The sequence below is a fragment of the Phasianus colchicus genome, chromosome 8, assembly GCF_987193195.1.
Source record: "Phasianus colchicus chromosome 8, bPhaCol1.hap1.1, whole genome shotgun sequence".
Taxonomy (NCBI): domain Eukaryota; kingdom Metazoa; phylum Chordata; class Aves; order Galliformes; family Phasianidae; genus Phasianus; species Phasianus colchicus.
In genome coordinates this window covers 16,410,927-16,435,122 of record NC_143443.1, presented here as the reverse complement: position 1 = coordinate 16,435,122, position 24,196 = coordinate 16,410,927, and the positions used below count along the sequence as shown (strand labels likewise).

Sequence of the window (24,196 nt, the reverse complement as noted above, 5' to 3'; positions counted from 1 at the left end):
TTCCCATATTTCATGTGTGTATTCTCTTCACGATTTTAAAACTGAGAATTTGTTCTGAAACCTGAAAAGCTCCCTGGATTCCCTTCACATACACAACCAGGCACTAAAGCACTCAGAGCAGCTGCCCTCGGCTGAGGCCAGAAAGCCATTGTCTGCAACTTTCTGAAAGCAGAAGGTGAGTGCCGTGTGGTTTCTATTTAGGGCCGTAATCCTCGAAATCCCCGCACGTAATCCTCCTCCTCAACAACGGGCTTCAAATGGAATCAAATCCAGGAGAAGCAAACAACTTCTGGCTTTAAAAGTAAAACCAAGCGCACGCTTTTGCTTTCTTTCAGCCCTCTTAGAGTAAATGCAACCGTGCAGCTTCTTCTCGCCAACAACTTCTCAGTGAGTTTAAGTTGGAGCGGCGGCGACCAAGTTACCACCCGCCCCACGGCAGCAGCGGGGCGCCTCGTTCAGAAGCTCCATGCCACGGAAGCCCCCCAGGCCGCGCGGCCACCCGCGGGGCTGCGCTGCTGCACAGAGCCGGGACGCCCGCGGGCGCAGCTCCGCGAACGCGTACGAGCAGCCCCTCACGGGGGCTTTTATCTCTAAGGGAGCGGACCCAACCATTTCCGAGCGGGGAAGCCGCGGCACCTGCCCGCCCGACTCCCGTGCCAGCCCGCCTCGGCCTCCTGCCCCCAGCAGCTCCCGGCGGGACGGGACGGCGCTCCCCCCCCGCAGCCGAAGCCGCGCACAGCCGCAGCGGGGACGTGCCGAGGCGAGAGGGGCGGGGAGCGGGCCCCGAGCCCGGCCTCGCCCCGGGGCGGCGAATCCCTACCTGCCGGCGTCCCGCCGCCACGCGCAACGTACCCTCCCCTCGGCCGCCCTCATCTCCCGCTGCTATAGCTACGGGGAGCCGCGCCGGCAGCCTCTCGCGAGACGCGCCATCTTCCCGCGAGAGCCGCGGGCCGCGCCGGCGGCGGGGCGCCTCCTCTCGCGAGAATGCAGGCGGTGTCCCGTGCGACCGCCTGTTCCCTCGCACCTGCCGTGCGGGTCAGTTTCCCTCAGCCCGTGTTTCTCAGGCAGCGCGGCGTAACCCAGCCCGTCCTAACAGAGCCCTACGGCTGCGCCCGCAAGGATCAGAAGGCGGGCCGTAGCGATTCCGTGTGCCTGTGGGGCGGCTGAACTCCAGGAAGCCGTGTCAGTGCCGAGGTGGCTGTGCTCTGGGCAGGTGCGGGCCTGGCCTGGTTGTGACTCGAAGCACTTTGTTGTAGATCAGCGCCCTGAGCCGGTGCAGTGGAGCTCGCTGGATAGAGCTGCCTGGGTAGTAATGTCTGCTTTTTGCCAGAGGCAAATTAAGCGTGCTTGCAGAGCGTGCGTAATTCCTAACGATTGCAAAGTGCGGTGTGAGCGCTGTGGGACACGACTCTGGCTGAAGGGAGCAGGCCGACACGGTCACATCTGCCGGAAGTTTGCATGGAATTCATGTGAGGGCTTGCTCAGGTTCGAGCCATAGCATCACGTGTTCAGCACCACCTATTTGGGTAATGTGGACATGAATTAGATCTGTGAGAATTCAAAACTCTTCTTGAATAAATTTGTGTTTTCATTTTCTGAATAGGTAATACCAGTATTTAGCTCACGTTCTTTGGATTGCATTAGCTGCACTTTTTACTATGTAGTTTTCCTGTTAGCAGTGCAGCGTACTGGTAAACTACTGACTCTCAGGCAGCAGGAGTTTTGGTGGTGCCCAGGAAACAAATTTTGAGCTTGCTGGAGCAAACAGCTGCTTTCCTATCAATTTAGGATTGTGCATATAATGATAGGCTGAAGATGACTGGGGGGAATGCCCTTACTTTGGACAGCTAATATGTCCCTGTTAGTATTAAACATCCTCAATAACTCATTTATCTGACAATAACATGAAGATGTGAGGACTAACACTTTTTCCTTTGTGCCCTTGTATTTCAGTGTTCCCAAGGTCTCAGAGATACTGTAACGATCCCTGGAGGCATACCACCAGTACTGTAAGTTGTGGAAGTTCTTTTTAACCAGCTGTTGAGCCCTGTTTAATGTATAAGAAATGAGTTGATGCCAGTGTTCTTTATTCAAAAGATGTATGTCTGTATGCCAGAATTACCAACTTCTGATAATTCAGGCTTTTCTTCAACAATGTGTAAAATATGCTGGGACTACCTTTTGTTTTGCCCAGGGCAAACACAGCATACTAGAACAGTGTAGATAGGTGTCTGCTCAACTGTTGTTTCTTCTATGAACAATAGAATGTGCTGCAGCCGCTGCAGTGAAATTTCTATCACTACTAAAAAAATACAAAAATTATTTGTACATTTAGAAGGATACTTATTTACTCTTCGTGACTTCCTACTCCATTTCAGTCTTTTGCTTCAGGAATCAAGCCAACTATATTAGGAGGAAGAGCAAATAAAGAAGGCCTCAACCCTCTCCTGGGGACCAGAGATAATTAAGAGAAACATTTAGAGAGAGTAGGTATAATGAAGCCCTGAATCCATGCTAGCTTCAAGCCCATTATAATATGACTGTTTTTATAATAGAATATGGAAGTAATTATTCATCTGATTCATTCATCCAGGCACTCTGGAGTTAGACTAAAGCACTCTTCAGTGTAATTGAATTTGTACAGCATCTGTGAGCAAGGAGTTCCTGTGCAATATGGCTCGTAGGTTGTCTTTAGGCTGGTCAGCAGAAAGTTCTTTTTTTTTTTTTTTTGTTCCTTATCCTTCCAGGGACCACTTTGTTTTTCCTGAGGTGAAAAATGTATAATAAGATTGATGCTTAAGGCAGGAACTTCCCCTGGTAAGAAAGGGAGGTCTACAGAGTCCTTATTTATCCTTTCTAGGTGGGATGTTTTGCAGAAAATGCTTTGCAGTACAAACAGAGAGTTGTTTATTTCCTTTTTCAGTGCTCTTAGTGCCCTCCTTGTACTGTTTCTTCTCTCCAGCTCCAAATGCAGGGACCAGGAGTGAAACAGCAGAGCTGCCCATAGCTCATGTCTGAGCCGGGGAAGAAGTTTAGATGTTTGCCAGTCTTTCATAATATTGTCATGTCTCCCCTCTCCAGATTTCCAAGAAATAAATATTTCTGGTAAGCCCTATTAGAAGAGTAAAGAAGGAAAACTGTTTTGGTTTGGCACCAAGAGAAGAACTTATAACCATATATTAATTTCTCCTTATTTCATGCATGTATTTGTTCAATGTAGCCTTTTGAGAATGTTCATTGTAACTCTGGCTGTAGCTATACCTCTAATGTTTTCCTACTTTTAAAAGGCAGTGGTCATTATCTGCCTTTTTTGGTTTTGTTGTTTGGCTTTTTGTTTTGTTTTGGTTTTTTGTGCCAGTTCTATCTGAAAGTAGATTCCATAAAATTTTCTTTAAATGAAAAAGATTTCTGAAACTAAAAATATTGGCACAATTTTGTTATTATTATCAAATAATGAGAACAAAAAGAAAAAGAACTTGCAATTTTTCTTTTAAAGAGTTGGAAAATGTACACTGAGAGTTTTGATATGAAATGTGATGGCTGCTCCAAAAGTAATACCTCCTATTTTATTATGTTGGCCCTCAACATCAGAGGCAGATGTTGGTGGAATGGCAGCAGAGGCTGAACTTTCTCAGCAACATTCTGCTTTGTTGCTGTGCGACAGGTGGCAGCAGAGGGGCAGTCTAACAAAATTGTGTCTGACATGGAAGCACGCATGAAGCAAAGGTGTGTCATGAAATTCCTCCACGCAGCAAAAATGGCACCCCTTGATGCTCAGTGACACCTGTTGAATGTTTATGGAGACCAAACAGTGGATGTGAGCACAGTGAGGCAGTCGGTGGTGCGTTTCAGCAGTGGCAGCAGCAACATGAAAGACAAGCCGTTTTCCAGATAGCTAAGCAGGCTTGTAAAATGCATGGCTAATGCTGGTGACTATGCTGAAAAGTCGTGTTTTGTAGCTGAGAATTTGCTCTATCACACAGTGTTATTGTCCTTTTTGTGTCTCTTGGAGTTTTTACAGAAATCAATTGGAGGCATCACTTTTGGAATGACCTTTGTAAGTGATATTTCTAGAACATTTAATTGAAAATTTAAATCAGAGCTTGTATGTGAGATTTGTTTTTTTAAGCTGACAGTGGTTACCTTTAGGAGCATTCCTTCGGAGTATTTTGTGTAGTCCTTTGCCCTTTGCTGCATGTGTTAGCACAGTATGTGTCAAAGCAAGAACTTAGACTCATTAGAGTATCATTTAAGCTATACTGCAAACAGAAGATGATCATCAGGGAGATGATAACACTTCCTGTGTGATTAATACATAGAGAGCAAGAGGTGTAGCACAGAGGCACAGCTAATTAATTACACTAGCTGAAGATATTTTTACTAGTAGATATATGATGCCATGAATATAATTAAATGTCTTGAATCCCACATACTCAGCAGCTCAGAAAAGTTGTAAGGTTCCACAAAATCTCAGTTCTGCATGCATCTGCAAATTTTGCTTATCTGTGGTTCTGGTCAGGCACGTGTCCAAGATATGTTGAACAACTTGTTTTAATTAGTCAGTAAGTTGCAATTTGAGGAGTTTGGCATAGATTAAATTGCATAGAAACATATTAATGTGCTCTGAGCTAGCAGTCTGGCTTACAAACTTGTCTAATACATATCCAAGAGGAGTTAGCATACAAGCTGCTGTTGATGGGCAGCTGTGAGCTCCGTAAGTTGCCAGAGAAGTGCTCATACCAGCTTGCTGTGCCAAGGAGCAGTCCTTTGGATGTGGAATGTTTGCCCGATGGTCACACCTGTGGCAGTCAGTCTTCTGTGGAAAAGAACATAAACTTTTGTCAGGGCAAGCTAAGTAGGAGAAAAAAAAAAACAAACCTTTAGTGCAATGAATATTCAAGCTTTGCACCAGGAGACAGTACTCCATGTGTGGAGACTAGGGCTATGTACAAACATGTTTTCTCCATAACAGAACAATTGGTTTTGTGCTCTGTCTGATGCTAGCCCTGTTGTAGAAGAGATGTGAAATGCAAAATGAATATATAACATTTTGTATATTGTAAAATGAATACATTTTTTGTGTTCACAGTATGAATAAAGAAAACAAGTCAAACAAGATGAACCCATATTCTACTAATAGCTAGAAACTGTTCTAACCTTTGTTTCTGAGAGCCACTAAGCCTAATGACAAAGCCATCTCCTCTAAATGCTCTGTCAATAACAACAAAATGTAATTCCCAGATGTTAGTCATATGAATTATATTCTCATCACCACTAAGGATGAGCTGCTTATATGAGGCAGTCTGTGATGAGATGGAAAGCCTTTGATTAGGGAATATGTTGCAGTCAAATGGAAGAATTTCTGCAGAACACAGAAAAGTGCCACTACCTGTCTTACAGTTTACAGATATAACTTCAGACAGGATTTTAATATATATTTATGGATAGTAATATTGAGATTTGTTCAACTTCTTTCTGTTGTATTAAATGCAGGGAGTACTTTTTTACATGTTTTCAGTATGGCTTGGATGATTCTTCATCATACAATTCTCAGTACATGAAAGAAGCATTTCAGAGCTTGGAAACTGAAAATACCTAAAAATGTCAGAAGATTTTTGTTCTAAACTGAATGTCACAAAATTGTAACCAATCTTTCTTTTCATGGATTAGCCCCTCTCTGTTAAATTCTTTTTTGGCTGCTGTTCCATGGAATATAAGTTTAATGTCTGAGGGGATTGTATCCTGCCTTTACAAGAGGGTGGGAACAATATTTTGTTAGGTCCTTTTTATCTGTGACTGCTATGATCCTGCTTAAAAGCAGATGGCTGAGTTTCCATTTGCAGCTTCTAGTTTGTGGGGGGAATCCAGTGTAATTAAATCTTAGAAAATCCTCTTATTCACAATATAAGTAAATATCTGACAGAGGCAATTCCCCTGAGTCTACATCATTGCCCAAGGAAAACAAAGAGCAGAAGCAGAAGAGAAACTAACATTCTCTTAAATATTTGAACATTTTGGACAGACTTCTGCCCTGATTATATTTGCTGCAAGCCTCATTGAAATTAACAGAGTTGTGCCAATGATTTTTGAGACAGAGTTTGGATTACTGATTCTTCTCACTCTTAACATTAAATTGGATAATGATTGAAGTAGCATATAAATTACACTATGTAAACAGAAAGATAGTAGTTGTCTGAATTGTTGTACAAAATGTAATGTTAGATTTCCCATTTTGTACTAGAAGCAAAAGCACATAAATTCCACTTAACAGGATTTGAGGTTGAAAGTGTACTGGCAAAAGAAGAGCTATATGCCTCATTAAGCAGATTTACCAAAACTGAAGGATCCTCTTAGCTTACAAGTATTAGTAATGAAAGCAATATTAGTGATAATTTGTAATTATACAATACTAATTCCAATCATGTTGCAACTTCTTATCCCCATTTAGGGTTTTGGAATAATGAGGCACGCAGACAAAAACTCTTGTCCAACAGTATATTATGAACTAGGGAGAGCTTCAGGAGTGTATTTAGTCCTTTGACCTACTGGTGTATGTTGGCCCCTTGTATGAAGGAACTTTGAAAACACACCGCCAGAGAGCACTGTGCTATTTCTGCAATTCTTATCTTTCTCTGCATTTTTAGTTAGTCTTTCTTTCTCAGTCCTTTCAACTCAAACTTCAAGTACTGTGTAAGATGAGGTCGTAATCTTCTCCAGAGGAAATAAATATGATCTTATTGCTTTTAAATTTATTCACTAAACTGAGTTCCAAGTACATCTTTATCATTAAATAAGACATATAATAAACTTCAGCAGAATGTTTAGGAAACTACTCATTCATCACTTCTGTAGCTTGATGTTGTTAGCATAATTTTTAAGAAATCTCCATTTCTGGCTGTAGCCATTTAGAGGAGAGGAACAAAGCCAACCTTGCAGCTATATAAACAATAAAAAAACATACACTATTATAGGGATTTCTCATTGAGGAAGAAAAAAATCCTAAACAAGAAATACTTCAGTGGAAACTGTACCTGCAAATAAGTTTTCTAGCCTTGCTTCTAAGAGGAAATGTTCATCCAAAGAATTCAGCAGGACAAGGAGCTGCAAACCAGTCTCTGTGCAGGCTAAGCCAGGGTACAGTGCTGAAAGTGCTGTGCATGTCATGTGTCAAAGTGCAAATATCCACAAAACAAAGCATTTGGTGAAGACAACCAATGTTCTTTATTTGTTTTTCACAGTGCCTTGCTTTCTGCCTGTGTGTGTTGCATTGATACAATTGTTACAAGAAATGGAATCCATTCTGAAGCATATTTGAATAAGTGTTGCACTGTGGTGGCTGTCAAAAGTATTTCTGTTGTAATGAAGACTTCTTATTGCTTGATCTGTAACTATAGACACATGATCTCATTTGAAAGTGCCTCTGTTCTCTTCCAGCCCATTGCCTGCTTGTTCTAAGTGAAGAAAACTAAACAATTGCTTATGATACACTTTGGAGAACTGAGGTATTTCAGATGACACTGCAATACTGTAACCTGTCTGTTACATCAAGAGACATGGTTGCTACTTTATCTCTGTTGCTGTTATGATTACATGTATCCTCTCAAATACATCATTCCTCACCACCCAAGGTCTTTATCCAACTCACCCTGATGCATGTATACTTTCGTGCCTTGATCTATACCTGCCTATCTTATGACCGTCCCAGACCTTTCTTCTCATGCTAACAGCCTTGTTGTGAGACTGAATCTTTTGTTATTGCTAGTCCTCAAATTGATCCAGCAGCATTTTTAAAGAGAAAAAGCAGAATTTTTTAATTTCATCTTGGTGTTTTATTACTTGTGAATATATGACAAATTTATTATGAAGCAGACAGGCAGTATTTAGCATTGCTAAACAGAAAACAAATTCCTAATTTTGCCCTTTTATGCCCCGGTAAATAAAAAAACTCCTTTCCTTCAAACTGTTTCTGACATGGATTTACACCACAGCAAGCATTAAGCTTAGAAGTCACCAGAAACTTGTTGGGGCTACGGGCAAAAAAAAAAAAAAAAAAAAAAGGACTCACAGGACTAGAGTTGCACTTTTCAGCTCCTTTCTACCATCTTGCAAATAGAAAGGGCTAAGAAAAAAAGAAAGACTTTGGGGTAGGGATTTACAGCTCTTCTGTTTCACCACTTCTCGGCACATTGATGTCAGTATGGTACTCAGAGGACTCTCCTGAAGGCATCCAAGGTATTGGGGTTCTGTTGAAGGAGGGTCTGTTTCTGAAATTTTGATTATATAACACAATAGATTCTGGAAGCAAAGGGCAAATATCGAACTGAGGCACTTTGAAGGTCATCCGTTTGGCTGCTTTCTCATAACCCCCGTATGGCATGGCAGTCCTGGCAAAGGAGAAACAATGGACTTAATGCAGAAAACATAGGTAAACAGTGAGATGTAGAAAATAAAGAATTAAATACATTGAGATAGTACATTTTACTGCTGTTGCAACTGACTACCAAATCCTGCCCAAGAGCATACATATCTATTGTCTATGTGCTTAAAAAGCAACAACAACAAAAACAGGAAGCAAATCCTCTCTGATCCTGTGCACTTCTTTAATTTCTGCTGCATAAGCCTCTGTAAAACTATACAGCTTTCATACCTGAAGATATTCTTTACGTTTTGTAGGCAGAGGCTGTGTTACTGCAGAAAGGACTGGGATTTGTTATTTCCTAGGTACTGATGTTCTAAAGCTACAAAAGTAAGTGCAAATCATAGAGAGGTTAACATAAGATTGTTGCTGCACTAGAGATAGCAACAATCTATTAAACTTCCAATTCACTACAACCTTTCAGTTCTTACCAGAAGCAGCAGGAAGATCCTGATTCTTATCTGAAGTACTGGCAAGTATATGGCTTCTGATATTGAGTATTTTTCCTGAACTCTTGAACTTTAAATAGCTACAGTAATAGGCAGTGGCATGCCAAATGTGAGGAGAAAGAAAGGGAAATAGGATTAAAGTCCTCTTATCCTGCTACCTAGGTCTATAAGCTGAATTAAAATCTCTAGTTCTTAGTGTATCTTTTCTTTAAACGTCTCCAATCTTTTCACCCACAGGAGACTGCAATTAGTAAAATGACATGCAATTAATACTAATTTACATTGCACAGCACAGGAGAACCATGCCCCAAACTATTGTGGTTATATGAAAGGCAGGTTGTGCTTGACCAACCTCATCTCCTTCTATGACTGGGTGACCAGACTGGTAGGTGAGGGAAAGGCTGTCAATGTAGTCTACCTAGACTTCAGCAAAGCCTTTGACATGGTCTCTCACAGTATCCTTCTGCGGAAATTGGCTGCCCGTGGCTTGGACAGTTTTACCCTCCGTTGGATAAGGAACTGGCTGGAGGGCCATGCTCAAGGGGTGGTGGTCAATGGAGTTAAGTCCAGCTGGCAACCCGTTTCAAGTAGTATCCCCCAGGGGTCGGTGCTGGGCCCATCCTGTTTTATATCTTTATTGACGACTTAGATGAAGGGATTGAGTGTATCCTGAGTAAATTTGCAGATGACACCAAGTTGGGAGTTGGTGTTGATCTGCCTGAGGGTAGAGAGGCCCTGCAGAGGGATCTAGATAAGCTGGATCACTGGGCTGAGGCGAAGGGGATGAGGTTTAACAAGGCCAAGTGTCGGGTCCTGCACTTTGGCCACAATAACCCCATGCAGGCTTGGGGATGAGTGGTTGGATGACTGTGAAGAGGAAAGGGACCTGGGGGTGTTGGTTGATGCTCGGCTGAACATGAGCCGACAGTGTGCCCAGGTGGCCAAGAGGGCCAATGGCATCCTGGCCTGCATTAGAAATAGTGTGGCCAGCAGGAGCAGGGAGGTAATCGTCCCCCTGTACTCAGCACTGGTGAGACCGCACCTCGAGTGCTGTGTTCAGTTTTGGGCCCCTCACTACAGGAAAGACATTGAGGCCCTGGAATGAGTCCAGAGAAGGGCAATGAAACTGGTGAGGGGTCTGGGGCACAGGTCTTATGAGGAGCTGAGGGAGCTGGGATTGTTTAGTCTGGAAAAGAGGAGGCTCAGGGGAGACCTCATTGCACCCTACAACTTCCTGAAGGGAGGTTATGATGAAAAAGGGTCTGGCCTCTTGTCCCAGGCAAATAGTAGGACCCGAGGAAATGGCCAGAAGTTGTACCAGAGGAGGTTGGACATTAGGAGAAACTTTTTCTCTCGGAGGGTGGTCAGGCACTGGAATGGCTGCCCAGGGAGGTGGCAGAGTCGCCGTCCCTGGCAGTGTTCAAGAGGAGTCTGGATGAGGAGCTACAAGATCTGGTTTAGTAGCTTGTGGTACTAATAGGAATGGGAAGGTGGTTGGACTAGATGATCTTGCAGGTTTCCAACCTTGTGATTCTATGATTCTATTATTTTCATTGAAAGTAAACAGAATTCTATATCCCAGAAGACTTACCTGTTAAAAGACTTGTAATGGGGGAAGTCAGCTTTGGGACTATATGATAGTAAGTCAATGGTCAATTGACTTTTGTCCTCAGGGCTGATACCCATTGCTCGTTCCCAGGGGGAGATGTAAGTTTTAAACAGAGGTTTTTTGCCTCCTGATTTTCCATCTGTAAATAGATGAAAGTAAAACCATCTAATTAGATGACAAGTACCCCAAAAATCACACCTTTCTTGCTATTGAAAATCTATCTTGCCATTGAAGCTGAGGCAGCTAGAATGTATGGTTAGATTTCTCTAACTATGAGCTACTTCCGTCCTTATCCACAAAATCAGATGTATCACAGTCTAAGAGCCACTCACCCAGAAACTTGTTTTAACGCATGTATTTGAAAGCTATATTTTCATTGTTCCCTCTGGATGCTCAAAACTCTCACTTCTCACTATTTCAGGGAAGATTCTTGGGAAAGGCAAAATGCTATCTAGTTTCACAGATTTCTTTCTCACAGGGATATCCAGAAGTATAAAAGCCAGATTTGATATAAAATGAACATTCTTCCAGAATGTGTATGGAAAACCTTGAATTTTACAAGTCACTCAAAGTAGTTGTTCACTTATGGTACCTATTCACAGTTCCCAAGCAAATTTGCTTTTTGTTGTTAAAATGCCATTGGAACTGTTAAAATAATTACTTCATCTGCTGATTTTCATGCAAGGGATTTGATTCTGGAGCCTTCTGGTGAAACTCAGTGGAAGATAAAAATACATCAGGACTAAAATCAGTGGAAGATACTCTGCCTCATAAAGATATTGCTTTAAGTGATGATTAATAGATAACATTTAGAAATATTGCTGTTTCTTTCTTAATATTACCCCAAATGTGTTAGGTCACACTACTGAGCTAAAAAGCTACTCCTACTGTCTCCAGTAGTGTTCAACATGAAACCCTTCAAAGGAAAGGTCTTAGCTCATGCTGTACAGGCATATTGCTTACTAACCTTAAAAACTCAGGATTTTCCCATCATTTCTTTGATTCAATCAAGGCAGGTATTTCTGCTTTTTGTTTATGAATGAGCAACATGGAAACACTCAGTCAAAACATCTTAAACTTTGCAGTGTAGTTTGTAATAATACAGGTTTTAGTCAATTTCATTTACTTGTCTCTAAGAGTAAGGCACAAGCTCTGATGGCTTTATCTATTTCTTGCTCTTGCAGAGAGATACTTGCCTTTCTCGGTACCATGACCTCCTTCTCCAGCACTTCCAGCAGATTTCTCTGCATGCTCCCCTTCGCTGTCTCCAGGGCCTCCTTTGCTTCCAGGCCTAGGAGAAACGGTGGAATAGTGCTGCTTACTGGAGTCATGATGCCCTGCTGTCACTCCTCCTACCATCCGCCCATGGCCATAACCATGAGCATCTTCTCCATAATGCCCTCCTGGTGGGATGAACCTCTGAAAGTGATCCTAGGGCAAGAGAAAAGAGAGTAGAATTCTATGTTACAGGACATTGGTTACTCACACTTGCAGGATTCAGTCCCAGAATGCAAACCCCTGACTCCCAGGGTTCTAACCAGGCTTGTACTGATTACAAAACCAATGGCAGAACTTTGTGTGAGTTATTATCTTTATTCAGTTTAGAAGCAGTTTTAGCAACACGGACAACTGAAGGACACTTTTAAATGGGCGGTTCTGTGTCCTGTCCCCAGCAGTGATCTATATGAAATACAGAAGGAAATAACAGGTAAAAGTTCAAACAGAGACAAGCGATAGAAATTGTTTCATGTGGGAGCTAAGCATTAGAAAGCACAACAGCAGCAGGATACCATTGGCAATGTAAAAGACAGATAACTGCCAGTATGGCTGTTTTCCATATATATGAAAGTCAGCATGGGGAAGTATTTATACATTGAGATTTATGCTAAAGAGCTAAAGCCTGGTTTATGTCTTTTCTGTTGGAGTAGAGGATAGGCTGCAAGTATGCAAACATACCAGAAATAAAGCTGAAGGTTACTGAATCTGTCATTCCTCATGCTGCAGTTCTGCTTGTGTAAATTCCTCATGGGCAATCCTTGGGAGGCAGAAGTGCTGATCTGAGAGCTCCCAAAGGGTTAAGTTTTTCGCAGGGCTCTTACACCTAGTACAGTTTAGCAAAAAGCAGCTTTCCAGGCTGTAAACAGGCTTCCAAGGCCAGTTGTTCGGTCAGCTAAAAATAGATGAGAAGTAAAAACCTCACAAGGCTCTAAGGCAGAAGAATTATCTAACCCTCTGCTCCGTGCGTCTCCAGCAACAGTGTCCAGGGTTTCACAGCAGGTCACCAGGCTGCAACTCAGGCAGGGAGCCAGCTGCAGGCTGAAGTGGCAGAGCTGGTGCCCCCAGGGCCTTTAGGGACTGTCCGTCCTTCTCCTAGCTGTAGGGAATTCCCTTTTTAGGAACAGAGTAGATAATGTTCCTCTGAATGTCAGGAAGCACTGAGAAGGGAGAGGATTGTGAATATGAAGCTTAAGCTGTATGCAGGATCTAGCAGGGCAATCTGTTCAATTACGTATGGGAGCTACGTAACTGTAAAAAGGCAAGCTGAAACAGGGATTTTTTTTTTTTGAGGGGTAGGGGTCAGAATGAGGTTACTCTCAAAAGCTTAATAGATATGGAAGATTAATGCTTCTACTGATATGCTCAGTAATTTCAAAGCAGGATTTTCCTTCAAGTTTCACCCACGCTGCATGCCCTTCCTCAGAATTAAATGCTTATCTTTCTTTTCCTGTGCTAACTTACATTCACTTTTCTGGGGAAAAGAAAAAGAGAGAAAAGAGGAGGGGAAAAAAGGATCAAAAAGCATTAGGAGTATAAGGACAACCTGAACCACAGTAAAATGAGCTGATTTGAGTTTGTGCACAACAGCAGTATTTGGTGTGACCAGGAAGGGGCATCATTGCCATCTTGTGTTATTTTAAATTGCAGTATTACCACTAAACAGGAGTGAAATTTTCTGAAACACAAAGTCTGCCTCAGGAAAGCCACAGTTAAATCCTACTTATCTGCAAATTAAATTAGCTTGATTGGTCGCAGCCTACTTCGTGATTCTTCACTGATTCATTAGGAAAACATCCTTTGTTCAGGAGACGTATCCATTCAGATAGGAAAGACCCATTTTCCATGCAATTTCCATGCAATACCCCTCTACTCTAAAAAACTCTACTCACCTACTAGAATAAATTGTTTTCTTTACTTTTGGCTACTACAATGGACTATCTTAAATCAAATTTACAGGAAAATCTATAATATAATAAAAGGCAAAGGCAATCTATCTTTTTGAAATCTTGAGTCTTGGAGCAGAGCTTTGACATAGTCAAAGTTTAGTAAGTGCAACTTGGTCTCTAGTCAGGGTGTTCAGAGAATTTATGGCTTTCATTTGGGTAAAATGCATGGCTTGTAGCACTGGTAACAACCTGCATATTCAAAATGCATATTCACATCATAAAAGTCACCTCGCAGGGTTCACTGATCCTGATGCTGGAAGTCCCAGGAGAAAAGCCCAAGAGTGTCAACTGAGAAGGCTGATAACCCTTTTCTCTTGGCCCTGGGGACAGATCACAGTCCTTGTGTGTTGCGGTATGGTTAACTCTGTTTGGGTGTTGCTGGAGGTAGGAAATAGTCCCAGTCCTTAGGCATCCCTAAATTTGCCTTAAGAAAAGAACAGTTGTGGAAACTTCACGTGATGCACACAGTCTCCTGGCTCACCTAAACAATTTGTGCTCGTGTCTTTGAAGTGCTTAGCACTAGCGGGAGTCTGATTCTGCAGGCTGAGTGCCTGGATCAAATTAATTCTGAATTCTCTAGGACTGCTGCATGTGTCTCATGAAAAATAGATGATGAAAGATGATCCAGCTAATGGAGCTGAGATCTCTAAGTATCTCAATGCCCTGACGTCACTGCAGGCAGTCCCCGGGAGGAGACACGGTGTGCTTCCCGTCAATTCCTTGCAGTGCCCTAAAGAGAATGATTGAGGCCAACATATGTGTTTCTATTTCCGCCTCAGTGATAAAGAGCTTCCCAAAGACTTGATGCCTATGTGGTTACTAACACTTCTGAAGTTACTGTGACTATGTCCTCTCAGTAGCAGCCTCCAATGTTCCTTTATGGTAGGATGGCTGATTTAAAATTTAGACGCTTGAATATGAGAGCAGGGATCACTGGATAAGATTGCCTGATGTTTTTATGAAAACATAAGGTAAAGGGGTGTCCGTCAGTCCTTAATTTGGTTTTGCACAGCCTTAAGCCTGTGATTCACTTTTTATAAAAGGATGAATATAAAAAGTAAACTCAGCTGTTAAAGTATCTTAAGCTATTTTATTTTTTTAATCGTGTTCCCCCAAGAGGCAGTTAAGTTGGTTCAGCTCCCACTTTCTATTTCCAGCTCTATATCTGACTTGCTTTTTAACTTTACGCAAAGAATTTTTCACTTCACTGTCTGATTTTACCCATCTAAATTATGTTAGTTTTTATCTAATGCTAAAGATTTTTTTTTAATATCTTATTTACATGTTTTTTATAATCCTTTCTACTTTGTGGATGAAAGAAACTGAGTTTCTGAACTTCTGAATTTCTGTCTAAACTTTTGTCACAGTGCTCCAACAAACTGCTGTGGAGAAACAATGTCTCTTCCTCTCTGCCTTTCTACTTTTTCCATGCCAGTTACCACTTGAACAAGAAACCATCAGATTTCATGTTCACACAGTTTAGGACTTAATTGGGACCTCTAAGTCTTCCTTTAGGTCTTCTGCACCAATCCAATTCCAGCATAGCAAGGCTCATTTTATTAAAAAAAGTTGTATCTCAACTGGCTCACTCCACTAAAGTCACACCCTTGGAGTTTTTTTATATCTCGGCTTATTCAGTAAGATTTGTTCAAGGGGTTTAATATTCCCAACAGAACAGACTTCTAAAAAGAGTGTTTTTCCTAATATTTTCACTTAAAACCTACCTCCAGATCTTCTTTGGCATTCCACTAAGTACATATATTAAAAAGTGAACAGAGCCAACAGTTTATGCTTGTGACACAAGCCAAGTAGCTGCATGGTCGCTCTCCTGTTCTTCCACCCTTATACTTTCCTTGAAATATTATATAATGTTTGGCCGTTTCACATGTGAGATCTGTGAGGCAGGCTGTTTGTTAGTGTATTTTTGTCTGCTGTGATGCACCATTTTAGGCATTGTAACATAATCACTTCCATTTTCTACCTGTCACTTCTTATTCCACTGGGTTCTTGTTAAGCTGCAAAAGAAATACAGGGTATCTCCTGTCACTGTGCAGAAGAACAGTAATCCAGTTCTTTAACCCTTTTTCAATTCCTATGTTTTGTTTCACATTTGGTATCTTAGCTGATCTGAAGAGACCTCCTGACTTGAAGTCCGGCAGAAACTACCTACCCACACACGTTCAGCTTGTCTTCACACAGACATTGCCAAGATGTGGGAACTGCCTTTACTGTAACTTATGGGCTGTGCTGAGAATATATGAAGGTGGATTTTTATGTTTGTGGGTATTGTTTTTTTTACAGATGCATTACAACTGATAATTGTCTATGCAGATATTGGTTATTTCACTACGCTAATGGTTCAAATTTAAGATGTGGTAGGCAAAGCTGAAACAGAAAAAAATATACACAAATCACATCCCTCTATAAGATATATTTTCCACATATAGCCCAAATCGGACCAAAAAAATTTGACTTGCAGAAAGAATATTTTTAAGGGATCTTACTGGAAGAAAGACATCATAACAGCAACATCCAAAAAACATAACCATGGTTTTGTTTTCAAACAGTTCCTATCTAATGATACCAGGAAGGTCTTTAAAAAGATTCTGAAAGCAGAGGTGGGACATTGTAAAGAGTAAGGGTAAAAATAAGTGGGGCTGCAGGGCTAAAAAATATAGTTTCAATTGATGTTGATGTATTTGAAGACAAAAATATAAATATTATGATGTGAAGAAAAGGTCTGTGAACTGCTGTTCTAATTCTGAGCAATAAAGTGCAATTTAGGAGATGCAGAGGTAGGACTGAGACCCTCTTTGTCTCAGTTTCACTTTTAAAATAATGGATGAAGTATTTCCTTCCTGTAGTGATTTGTCAGATGCTATGGCAATTGAGCACATAGCTAGCTAGAATTTTGCAATGTTCTTTAGTAAATAACAAACTGCACTTTGCAACTCCACAGTGAGGTTGATAATATTCTCTGAGACATGGAATGAATTGTAGTTCCTGCACATCTCCAGCATGGTACCAAACAAGGAGAACATAACAAGAGCTCTCCCTGTTTGTCAGGATATCAGTGTGCTAAAAATGTCAAACTCAGTTCTTGCAAAAAGCATCCCTATATACTGTCTATTTTCAAAAGAAGAGGCACAATATTGAAGACTGCTACACAGCAGGTAGTGCATTTCATTATGCTCATGTTGGTAATGTTCAACCCTTTTGACTGTGGTAGTAGCTACAGTTTGCCTTTAGCTGGATGCATGGACGTAGCAGTGATAAGAGGGAGTGTGACATGTTCTCTTTTACCTGGGCTATCTGACATTCATGCACATGCAATATGTATGTTTTCTCTGGTAGAAATAAGGAGAGTGATCTGATTGCCCTGCATGGTTGTTTGAGTGGCTGAGGAAAAGGAGGTGGAGGGTGGAAGCAGGAGAGTGGATCAGTGACATGACCGCTAAGATCTTTCGCCTTGTGTGGAAGGTTTACAGCCATAGCACAGGCTGTTCTGGAAACCCTTATATGGTTTGGATTTATTTTTAATAACCTTTCACTTTGTCTTGTTTTTATATTACATTACCTTGCTATTAATCTTTTTTTTCTGGAGGGAATGAAATCATCTGTACTCCATTCCAACCCTTTCTTGCTTTGCTTTGCTGAGTGTTTCCTGAGAACTTTCTAAGACCATTAAGAAATCCATGATATAAAAACAAAAAGAAACACAGCACCAGCTTTAAATCCCTTCACAACTTGAAGGCAAAATAACTACTCGGGGATGAGTAGCAAAGGACATGAAAATTAACTGGGTGGAGGAAGTGACTGGAAATAGTAGTAGGAATTCTCTACCCTGCTGTTATCTTCCTCTCACTGTTGCTTTTCATTTAACCCTTATTTTAATCCTCCTTTGAGCAAAGCCAGGAGCAAGAAAGGAAGGGACCAGATTGCTAATCAAATAGTGCAATCAAAAGGTTTTTTTGATAAAGTGATTTGATGCAGAGGTCAGGCATTTTCCTGATGGCTTGGAAGAGAACAGTGAGGCCACAGATCTGCTGCCTTTATCTAGCTGCCTGATAGCAACCAACCCTCCAAGAGGATGGCTCTGTTGTTGAGATCACTCAAGTTTTCTTCTTGCTGCTCTGGCTGCCAGCTGAGGTGCTAATTTGTGCTGGCTGTGATGATTAGAACAGTCATCTACAAAGGCAATGGATGCAGTCTGGCAGTGTCGTTGCACAAAATGCACAGGGCAGCCAGCAAATGGTAACAATTATGTTTGCGGCCCTACTAAAATGGCCTCAGTCAAGGGCAGTAAGGCAGACTGAAGTCTTCCTGCACTGACCAACAGAGATTTGTTATTTGCTCTGTCAGCGTAGAGGAAAGGTAGCCCTGAAAGCAAATCAGAGAGGATTTTAACGCAGAGTACCAGCTGCTCTTTGGAGACCCTACCATTGTTCCCATATAGCAAAGCCATGAAGAAAATCCCAACCTTGCTAAGGCCTTGTCTAATTCCCAAATACATTTCTCCACAGCAAATTTACTCAAAGAGCAGGAGAGTCTGGATGTCCTTGCAGAATAAAGGTAGAGGTTCACTACAGAAAGGGTATGGAATGAATGTCAGATGTGGATGAATAAACTTACTGAAAAAATAAAAACAACTAGCAGAGAATTAGTGATTTTCATCAGCCTTTGTAGTGTGAGTCTTGGAGAGACCCGGTATTTCTGTAAACTTCAGTATCTCTGTTTTTGCAAATCCAGTTCTGAGCTAGTTTATCACAACTCATGTTTATACTCATGCTGTATTTCTCTGATTGGAGACCCCCAAGTGACAGCTTCAAATTTTTGCACATTTGGGCTTCAGCCTTTTCATTCCCTCACTTTATTTTCTCGCTCCTCCTGCCATCCTCATTGCAGCAACCCTCATATTCTGACATAGGAACTTGGCCCTCAGTACATTCTAGGAGCTCTGGGATTGCTGAATATTTATAAAAACAGCTTGCATTTCTCTAGGATTTCCATCTGCAGAGTCCAGAGTTCAACACGCTGTTCATTCTCACATCTTTTCTAAGAGAGCTGATTGAACTGCCTTGAGGCACCAAGAGGTGAAGAAACTGCCAAAGTTTAGCAACATGATATATTTTTGCTGCATCTCTGATCTGTCTTTCCTGATCTATAATCCAACCTACTGCTGCAATTCTAATGATTCTTTTCAGACATTTTTCCACATCCTGCTTCCCAAATTGTCAATTTTAGGAGTCAAATACAAAAATTGCTTTTGAAAATATCAGAGAGCTAAAGAATAGGTGGGTTTGTTTGTTTGTTTGTTTGTTGGCAGAACATTTTCTTCAGCTTGACTTTCATCTTTTGCTCAAGTTTTCCAAGACTGGAAAGATGCCACAAAGAGACAAAATTGTACCACCAAATAAAGCTTAAAGACAATCAGAAGATGAGATGCTGCATCCAAATGTTGTTTTACTGAATTCCTAACATAATGTAAAAGAAAAGTTTCATCTTGTAAGAGTTTACATATCTTCAGAAGACTTTACTTCAGGCAAGTAACTGAAGAAAGATTAAATGAATCATGGGAAAGAGGAAAAAAAGGCACTGCATCTAATAGGGAGTCATTAGAAAAAAGCCAGCCATAGCTTCCAGCAAATAAACTGAATAAATTGCAGTGTCATCTTGGAAATTTCTATCTGAATTTTCATTTATGGAATTTTGTGCAGAAACAAGAAGGGGACTGTGCCCAGTAGGAGGAATAAAATTGTACCCAAGGCTCAAAATAGAACCTCACCCACTGTTGCTGAAGTCAGACTTGACTAGATTGCTTCCATCTTGCAAAGGGAAAAGGGGATGGGTACAGCACCCTGTGCAGTTCTGAGTGCCTGATAAACATACAGTCCTCCCTCGTCACTCAGTACTGTGTTTTCCCATGCTGCTATTTGCATGATACCAAACTATTCACAGAAGGAAACTAAAGCTGCTGCCGAAAGAAACAAAAAACATATGTGTTCATCTAATTTGTTTGGGGTTTTTTCTGCACGTCTTTGCCCATACGCATAGAGTCAGAAAGAAAAGAGCTTGTGAACCTTCCATTCCTGTTCCGCCTTGATGCACAGAACAGCTTTGCAGTTTTAATTTCCGACCTACCACAGAATTGTCGCTGAAGGCATCGGGATTATTCTCATAAATGAACTTCTCCACCCTCAGCTGACGTAATTTGAACATCTTGGATCCTTTGTTAGTGAGGAGAGAAAGTTCTTCCAGCATCACATCTCTGGGGATGCTGATCTTCTTCCCCAGGTTCAGCTTGGTCACCTCTTGCGGCATGACTACAAAACACACAAATGGAACATGTTAGGAAGTGCTCTGCTCCAGGTCTCTTGTACGTTGCTTCAAAGCAGCCAAGTTCTCATCTAGATTAACTTTTTAAAGAAACTTTCATTTAAACATTATCTTGAAACTGTGGCAAGATTTAATGATGTTATTGTATCTTTTTGTTCATTTGTTTTAAAGAGAATTTTTAAAAGGCAAAGTGATTGAACTTCTCTTCAAGACTCATCATGCTGGTTACTAGGTAACTTGCTTTCCATGTAATTTCGTACCACCAATTCTCTGTCAAAGCTATGGATTCAAACATTTTCAATATAAAAGTCTTCCATAAGTGCAGCTAGAGTCCTCCATCCGGAACCAAGCAACTTTACTTACACTTTTTTTTCCTATTCTTATTATTATTAAGCAAGAATTCAACCACTTATCTGACTCAGTTTCTCATTCACAACAGAGAATAAATCTTCATCATTACACTGGTATAACATTGGTATAAGCCCATTCTCATTTTAATAGATGTTCTCTAGAGAAATGTCTTATTTTTTAGCAAGCCAGTTCTATATGACACTGTTTTCTAGAACAGGAGGAAATGCCCTTTAGCTGGAAATTGGATTTTTACTTACTTGTTTACTTCATTACATGACTAGGGAAAAATAGAAAAATAAATACATGTACCCTAATACAGAAGTTTCTACAGTCCTTTTGGGGACTTGAAGGAAGTGGCAGCACTGAATTATTACTTTTCCAAACCTCCAAAAGCATTCCCCACACTGTTAAAAGTAAACAGATTATGTCAGTTAAATGCCACCCTATTCAATATTCATGTTTTCTGTAAAAAGAAAAGTGTCCTGAGTTACACTCTTTCTGCTGTTAACCTCACTGAGAGAAATTGTCTTTTTCCACAAATAAGTGCTGGAATCAAAGGAATTCTCTCACAAAGAGGAAAAAGAAATTAGAGGCAAAGATTCTAAGAAAGAGATTAACATGGAATTTAAGTAGACACTGCAGCATCAATGCCCAGAAAAGATAATATTCCCTTTCCATTCACATAGGTACTGTGTATATGAAGTGTTTAATAGGAAGTTACAAAATGTGTTGTGGTTGAAGGCTCAGCTTTAATAATATCTGGGACCCTGCCTCCTGGTATGTTCAATGCATATCTTGCCCTAGGATTTCAGTCATGTAGAGTGTGAAATTTTGAAAGCTGAAATTCAGGTTGAGATCCAAACAATTCTCATGTGTGCAGTTTTGCATATCTTACCTTCGTGTGTCAGCTTCCCAATGAGTTTAGTGGGCTTTTTCCTTTTAAGAGGAGCAGGAGTCCCTGCAAGGGGCATTCCCACAAAGAGTTCTCTGCTTTGCTCTAAATACACAAGGAAATGGAGAATGAAACACGGAAAGGTATCTTTTGCCTATCTTTTAGTTGCCATCTGCAGTTAAGAGACACATGGTCTTCATTTCACACACAGGTTCTATTCTGTCCCATCCGCATGGAGGAGCAGAATATTACGGTATTCTTTGGAGACGTTGCATTAGGACACAGAATACAGCAACAGGGCACAGCAGAAGCATTGCAACAGCACCACATAGCAATTTCCATCCAAAATAGACATTATAGTTGCAACGTGGCAGTCTTCCAGCACACAGATGTGCCACAGTGGTACTCTGTTACCTTGTGCTGCAGTAACAAAGCATCAGTTTGAAAAATTGCTCTGTCATAACATGCTATAATACCATGCAGTTATCATTTGGAGGTTATATATGTTTTTGGATGAAGATATTCAGTCTGTCCATGGGTTATCTGGGAGCATTTTGAATAATGTGCCAGTTTGGTTTGGATGTTCTGACAGTTTTATTGTGATTAGAATATTCAGAAACCCACTATACCACAATTCCTGCAAGACAAACAAACAAAAAACCCTATGTCATTCTGATTTGTTGCAGGAAGGTTGGAGAAAGAAGGCACAGGCAAACTTATTAAAGCAAAACTTGTTTGTCCAAGTTGTTTGAAGTCAGTTGCGCCTTTATCTTATGGATTGATCTTATCATGTATCATTTTGGAGGGGGGAGGAGAGGAACAGGGAAATTTCTTCTTGTACTCTGTTTTCCATCTTTGTCCCCAGATGGGATAAAAGTACTTGAAAGTCAGGGAAAGCTCAGAGAAATCTCAGTAATTCCTCTTCAGACAGCTTCAGTCTCTCTTGGCGGTTATTACACATAACATAGCATAACATAAGTAGGTCTACTGTCTTGCCTTCACTTTAGCACTGTTAGTGCCCAAACAACAGCATACAGGGAGACAGATCCTCATATAATACAGTACAGAGGAAATATAAACAAGTAACAATCCATTGGCTTCAGCAAGAGAGTATAGTAACTGATCATCTCTGTCCTTGCAGCTTTACTTGCTTAAAATTTCAGAGCAGAAGACACGAACTGTGAGTTATATTTATATAACTATATATATAGTTATATATATAAACTAGCAAGCAAAGAAGTAGCTCCAGGAGTTTGCGCACTGCCCTTGTTGTGCTTGAGACATTTTTATCTTTCATATATTTTGCAGTTTTATTCCACCATTGCTCCTTTTGCAACATGATTTTCCTGTGATGAGGTGGCAACAACAGCTGAAAGCCAGTCCCATTAAGCCAGCTCCAATCATACTGCCAGATACTCTCTCGGATTATTTGTTTTCCTTTCTGATTTCCAAGCTTTTCTCTTTACTGAGATGCTGCCAGTGTAGTTCACATTGTAGAAGAGCCCACCCAGGCATATTCCCTAAGCAAATGTGAGCAGGTGCAGCCATAAAGCACGCGCTGCACATTCTCCTCGAGCAGGCAGACATCTGCTTGGCTATATAAAAGAAGGAGGTCTTATTTGACAGGAAAGAGGCAATACTGCCAAGAGTCAGGGGTTGGAAGGTTACAGCCCATCTAATGGGCCACAAGACTGGCAAAACAGAGGGAAATCGTCTGCATGCCCCAAATATGGATTCCTTGGGGCAAGACAGGAAGGGTTGGCACTGTTAGGGAACTGTGCCCCTCCAATACGTTAATTCCCAAGGAACGGTCTGTCCCTTTCTGCTGTCCCTCATTCATCCATCAGGACTGAGGAGTGGAAAACCTACTACAAGGAATGAGTTAACATAGGGAAAATGGCAGCAGTCTTCAGTACTGGCAAGGCCCAAATCCACACCATGACTACTGCTCTTCCTGCTACCCTATCATGGGATGCTACTGGAGCCTCAGTCCCCATCTTCCCTGCTGTACCATACGTAAAGTCAGGGCCCCAATTACTCTTTTCTCCCGTTCTGCCTTTTCCTGCATGACTCTCTGCAGCAGTCATTTGGTTGTTTCTGCTACAAACCAAACTAGTCATTACCCTCTCCAGCCCCTACTCTAAATTATTTTTTTTCCAGGTCAACTCACCTCAGGCTTGCAGTGCCACGCTCAGACCAGCTCATGCACCTCACCCACAGCTCAGGAGTGGGCCGTTTCCTCCCAGCCTGTCTGTGGATACTGCTGGGGAGGCTCGTCCTGCAGCCTCACTCACCCAGGGTGCCTCCTAGGTGCAGGCAAGCTCTGCCCAGCACAAAGTGCTGATGCAGAGTGCTGTGAATTTGACTCTTGAAGTCTGTTTGCACAGGCATCCTGAGGTTATTAATAACTGACAGCTCAGAGTGCAGAGTCTCAGATAGCACTGCCACAAGCCCTGAGGAGAGGGGAAAGGAAAAGGTTGCTCCTTGGGCCTCCTGCAGTCCCTGCCTCAGTACTCGGGAAGGCCAGACACTCCATACGTGCCTCACTCCTTCTCTTCTGTTCAAATCAATATGCCATTCCTCTTCTTCTCTTCCTTCTATTGCATTTTAGTAATAGTTTCTAAATAAACTTTTTCTCAGTAAGGCCTCAAAAAAACAGTCTGAGGTCATGCTCTTCTTTACATACTTCTTCTGTCCCCTCCGCTCTCCATCATTAAACTCAACCTCCTCTAGGCTCTTATATATAACTTTTAAAATGCCAGGCATTCAAATAATACACCAGAAAGCATAGAAATAAAGTAGTCATATACATGAAATAAGAAGTAGTGCAAAGTCTAGAAAGCTATTTAGAGAGACTTAGGAAGTAGCTTGTGCAATGTGTGTGGGAAACCCAGAAGAATCAAACTGCAAGGAAACTCA

General features: G+C 41.4%; 2 protein-coding genes and 1 long non-coding RNA gene across 11 annotated transcripts in view; 1 reads left to right on the top strand and 2 right to left on the bottom strand.

Annotated features, from left to right (window-relative positions):
• USP54 (ubiquitin specific peptidase 54) overlaps window positions 1–978 on the bottom strand; it is a 97,016-nt gene extending 96,038 nt beyond the window's left edge. For 4 of the 5 annotated variants that reach the window (XM_031603037.2, XM_031603040.2, XM_090145040.1 and 1 more), the window contains exon 1: window positions 821–960. The gene's annotated coding sequence lies outside the window, so the exon portion shown is untranslated. Of the gene's footprint in view, window positions 1–820 lie in introns of all 5 variants that reach the window. The other variant, XM_090145041.1, reaches the window with a different exon arrangement.
• Window positions 979–6,442, top strand: LOC116235094 (uncharacterized). Of its 4 annotated transcripts, none has more exons than XR_016468779.1 (5): window positions 1,060–1,213; window positions 1,954–2,009; window positions 2,392–2,486; window positions 2,963–3,105; window positions 3,592–6,442. It is a non-coding gene; the product is annotated as an uncharacterized LOC116235094 (long non-coding RNA). The 4 variants fall into 4 exon arrangements; XR_016468778.1 differs by having other exon boundaries at window positions 2,379–2,486; window positions 3,665–6,442; XR_004168279.2 differs by having other exon boundaries at window positions 2,379–2,486.
• A 1,389-nt stretch (window positions 6,443–7,831) lies between these two features.
• MYOZ1 (myozenin 1) lies at window positions 7,832–23,656 on the bottom strand. 2 transcript variants are annotated; one of them, XM_031603092.2, is made up of 6 exons: window positions 23,448–23,656; window positions 21,281–21,382; window positions 19,840–20,021; window positions 11,671–11,905; window positions 10,457–10,613; window positions 7,832–8,384 (listed from the first exon to the last, which is right to left on the bottom strand). In XM_031603092.2, exons 2-6 carry the CDS (start codon window positions 21,354–21,356, stop codon window positions 8,153–8,155), a joined length of 882 nt encoding a protein of 293 aa, XP_031458952.1. In that variant the 5' UTR covers window positions 21,357–21,382; window positions 23,448–23,656; the 3' UTR covers window positions 7,832–8,152. The 2 variants fall into 2 exon arrangements, with proteins under 2 accessions (XP_031458952.1, XP_090001175.1); XM_090145049.1 differs by lacking the exon at window positions 21,281–21,382 and having other exon boundaries at window positions 8,138–8,384; window positions 23,448–23,655.
• Between the last annotated feature and the right edge of the window lie 540 nt (window positions 23,657–24,196).

Coding starts and splice junctions, on each gene's coding strand:
- MYOZ1 (XM_031603092.2), bottom strand. CDS start 21,356: ATGCCCCTTGCAGGGACTCCTGCTCCTCTTAAAAGGAAAAAGCCCACT. Junction 11,906..19,839: donor CCTTCAGCGACAATTCTGTG/GTAGGTCGGAAA, acceptor CTCTTGCCCTAG/GATCACTTTCAGAGGTTCAT. Junction 8,385..10,456: donor CATTACAAGTCTTTTAACAG/GTAAGTCTTCTG, acceptor CTCCTTTGCCAG/GACTGCCATGCCATACGGGG.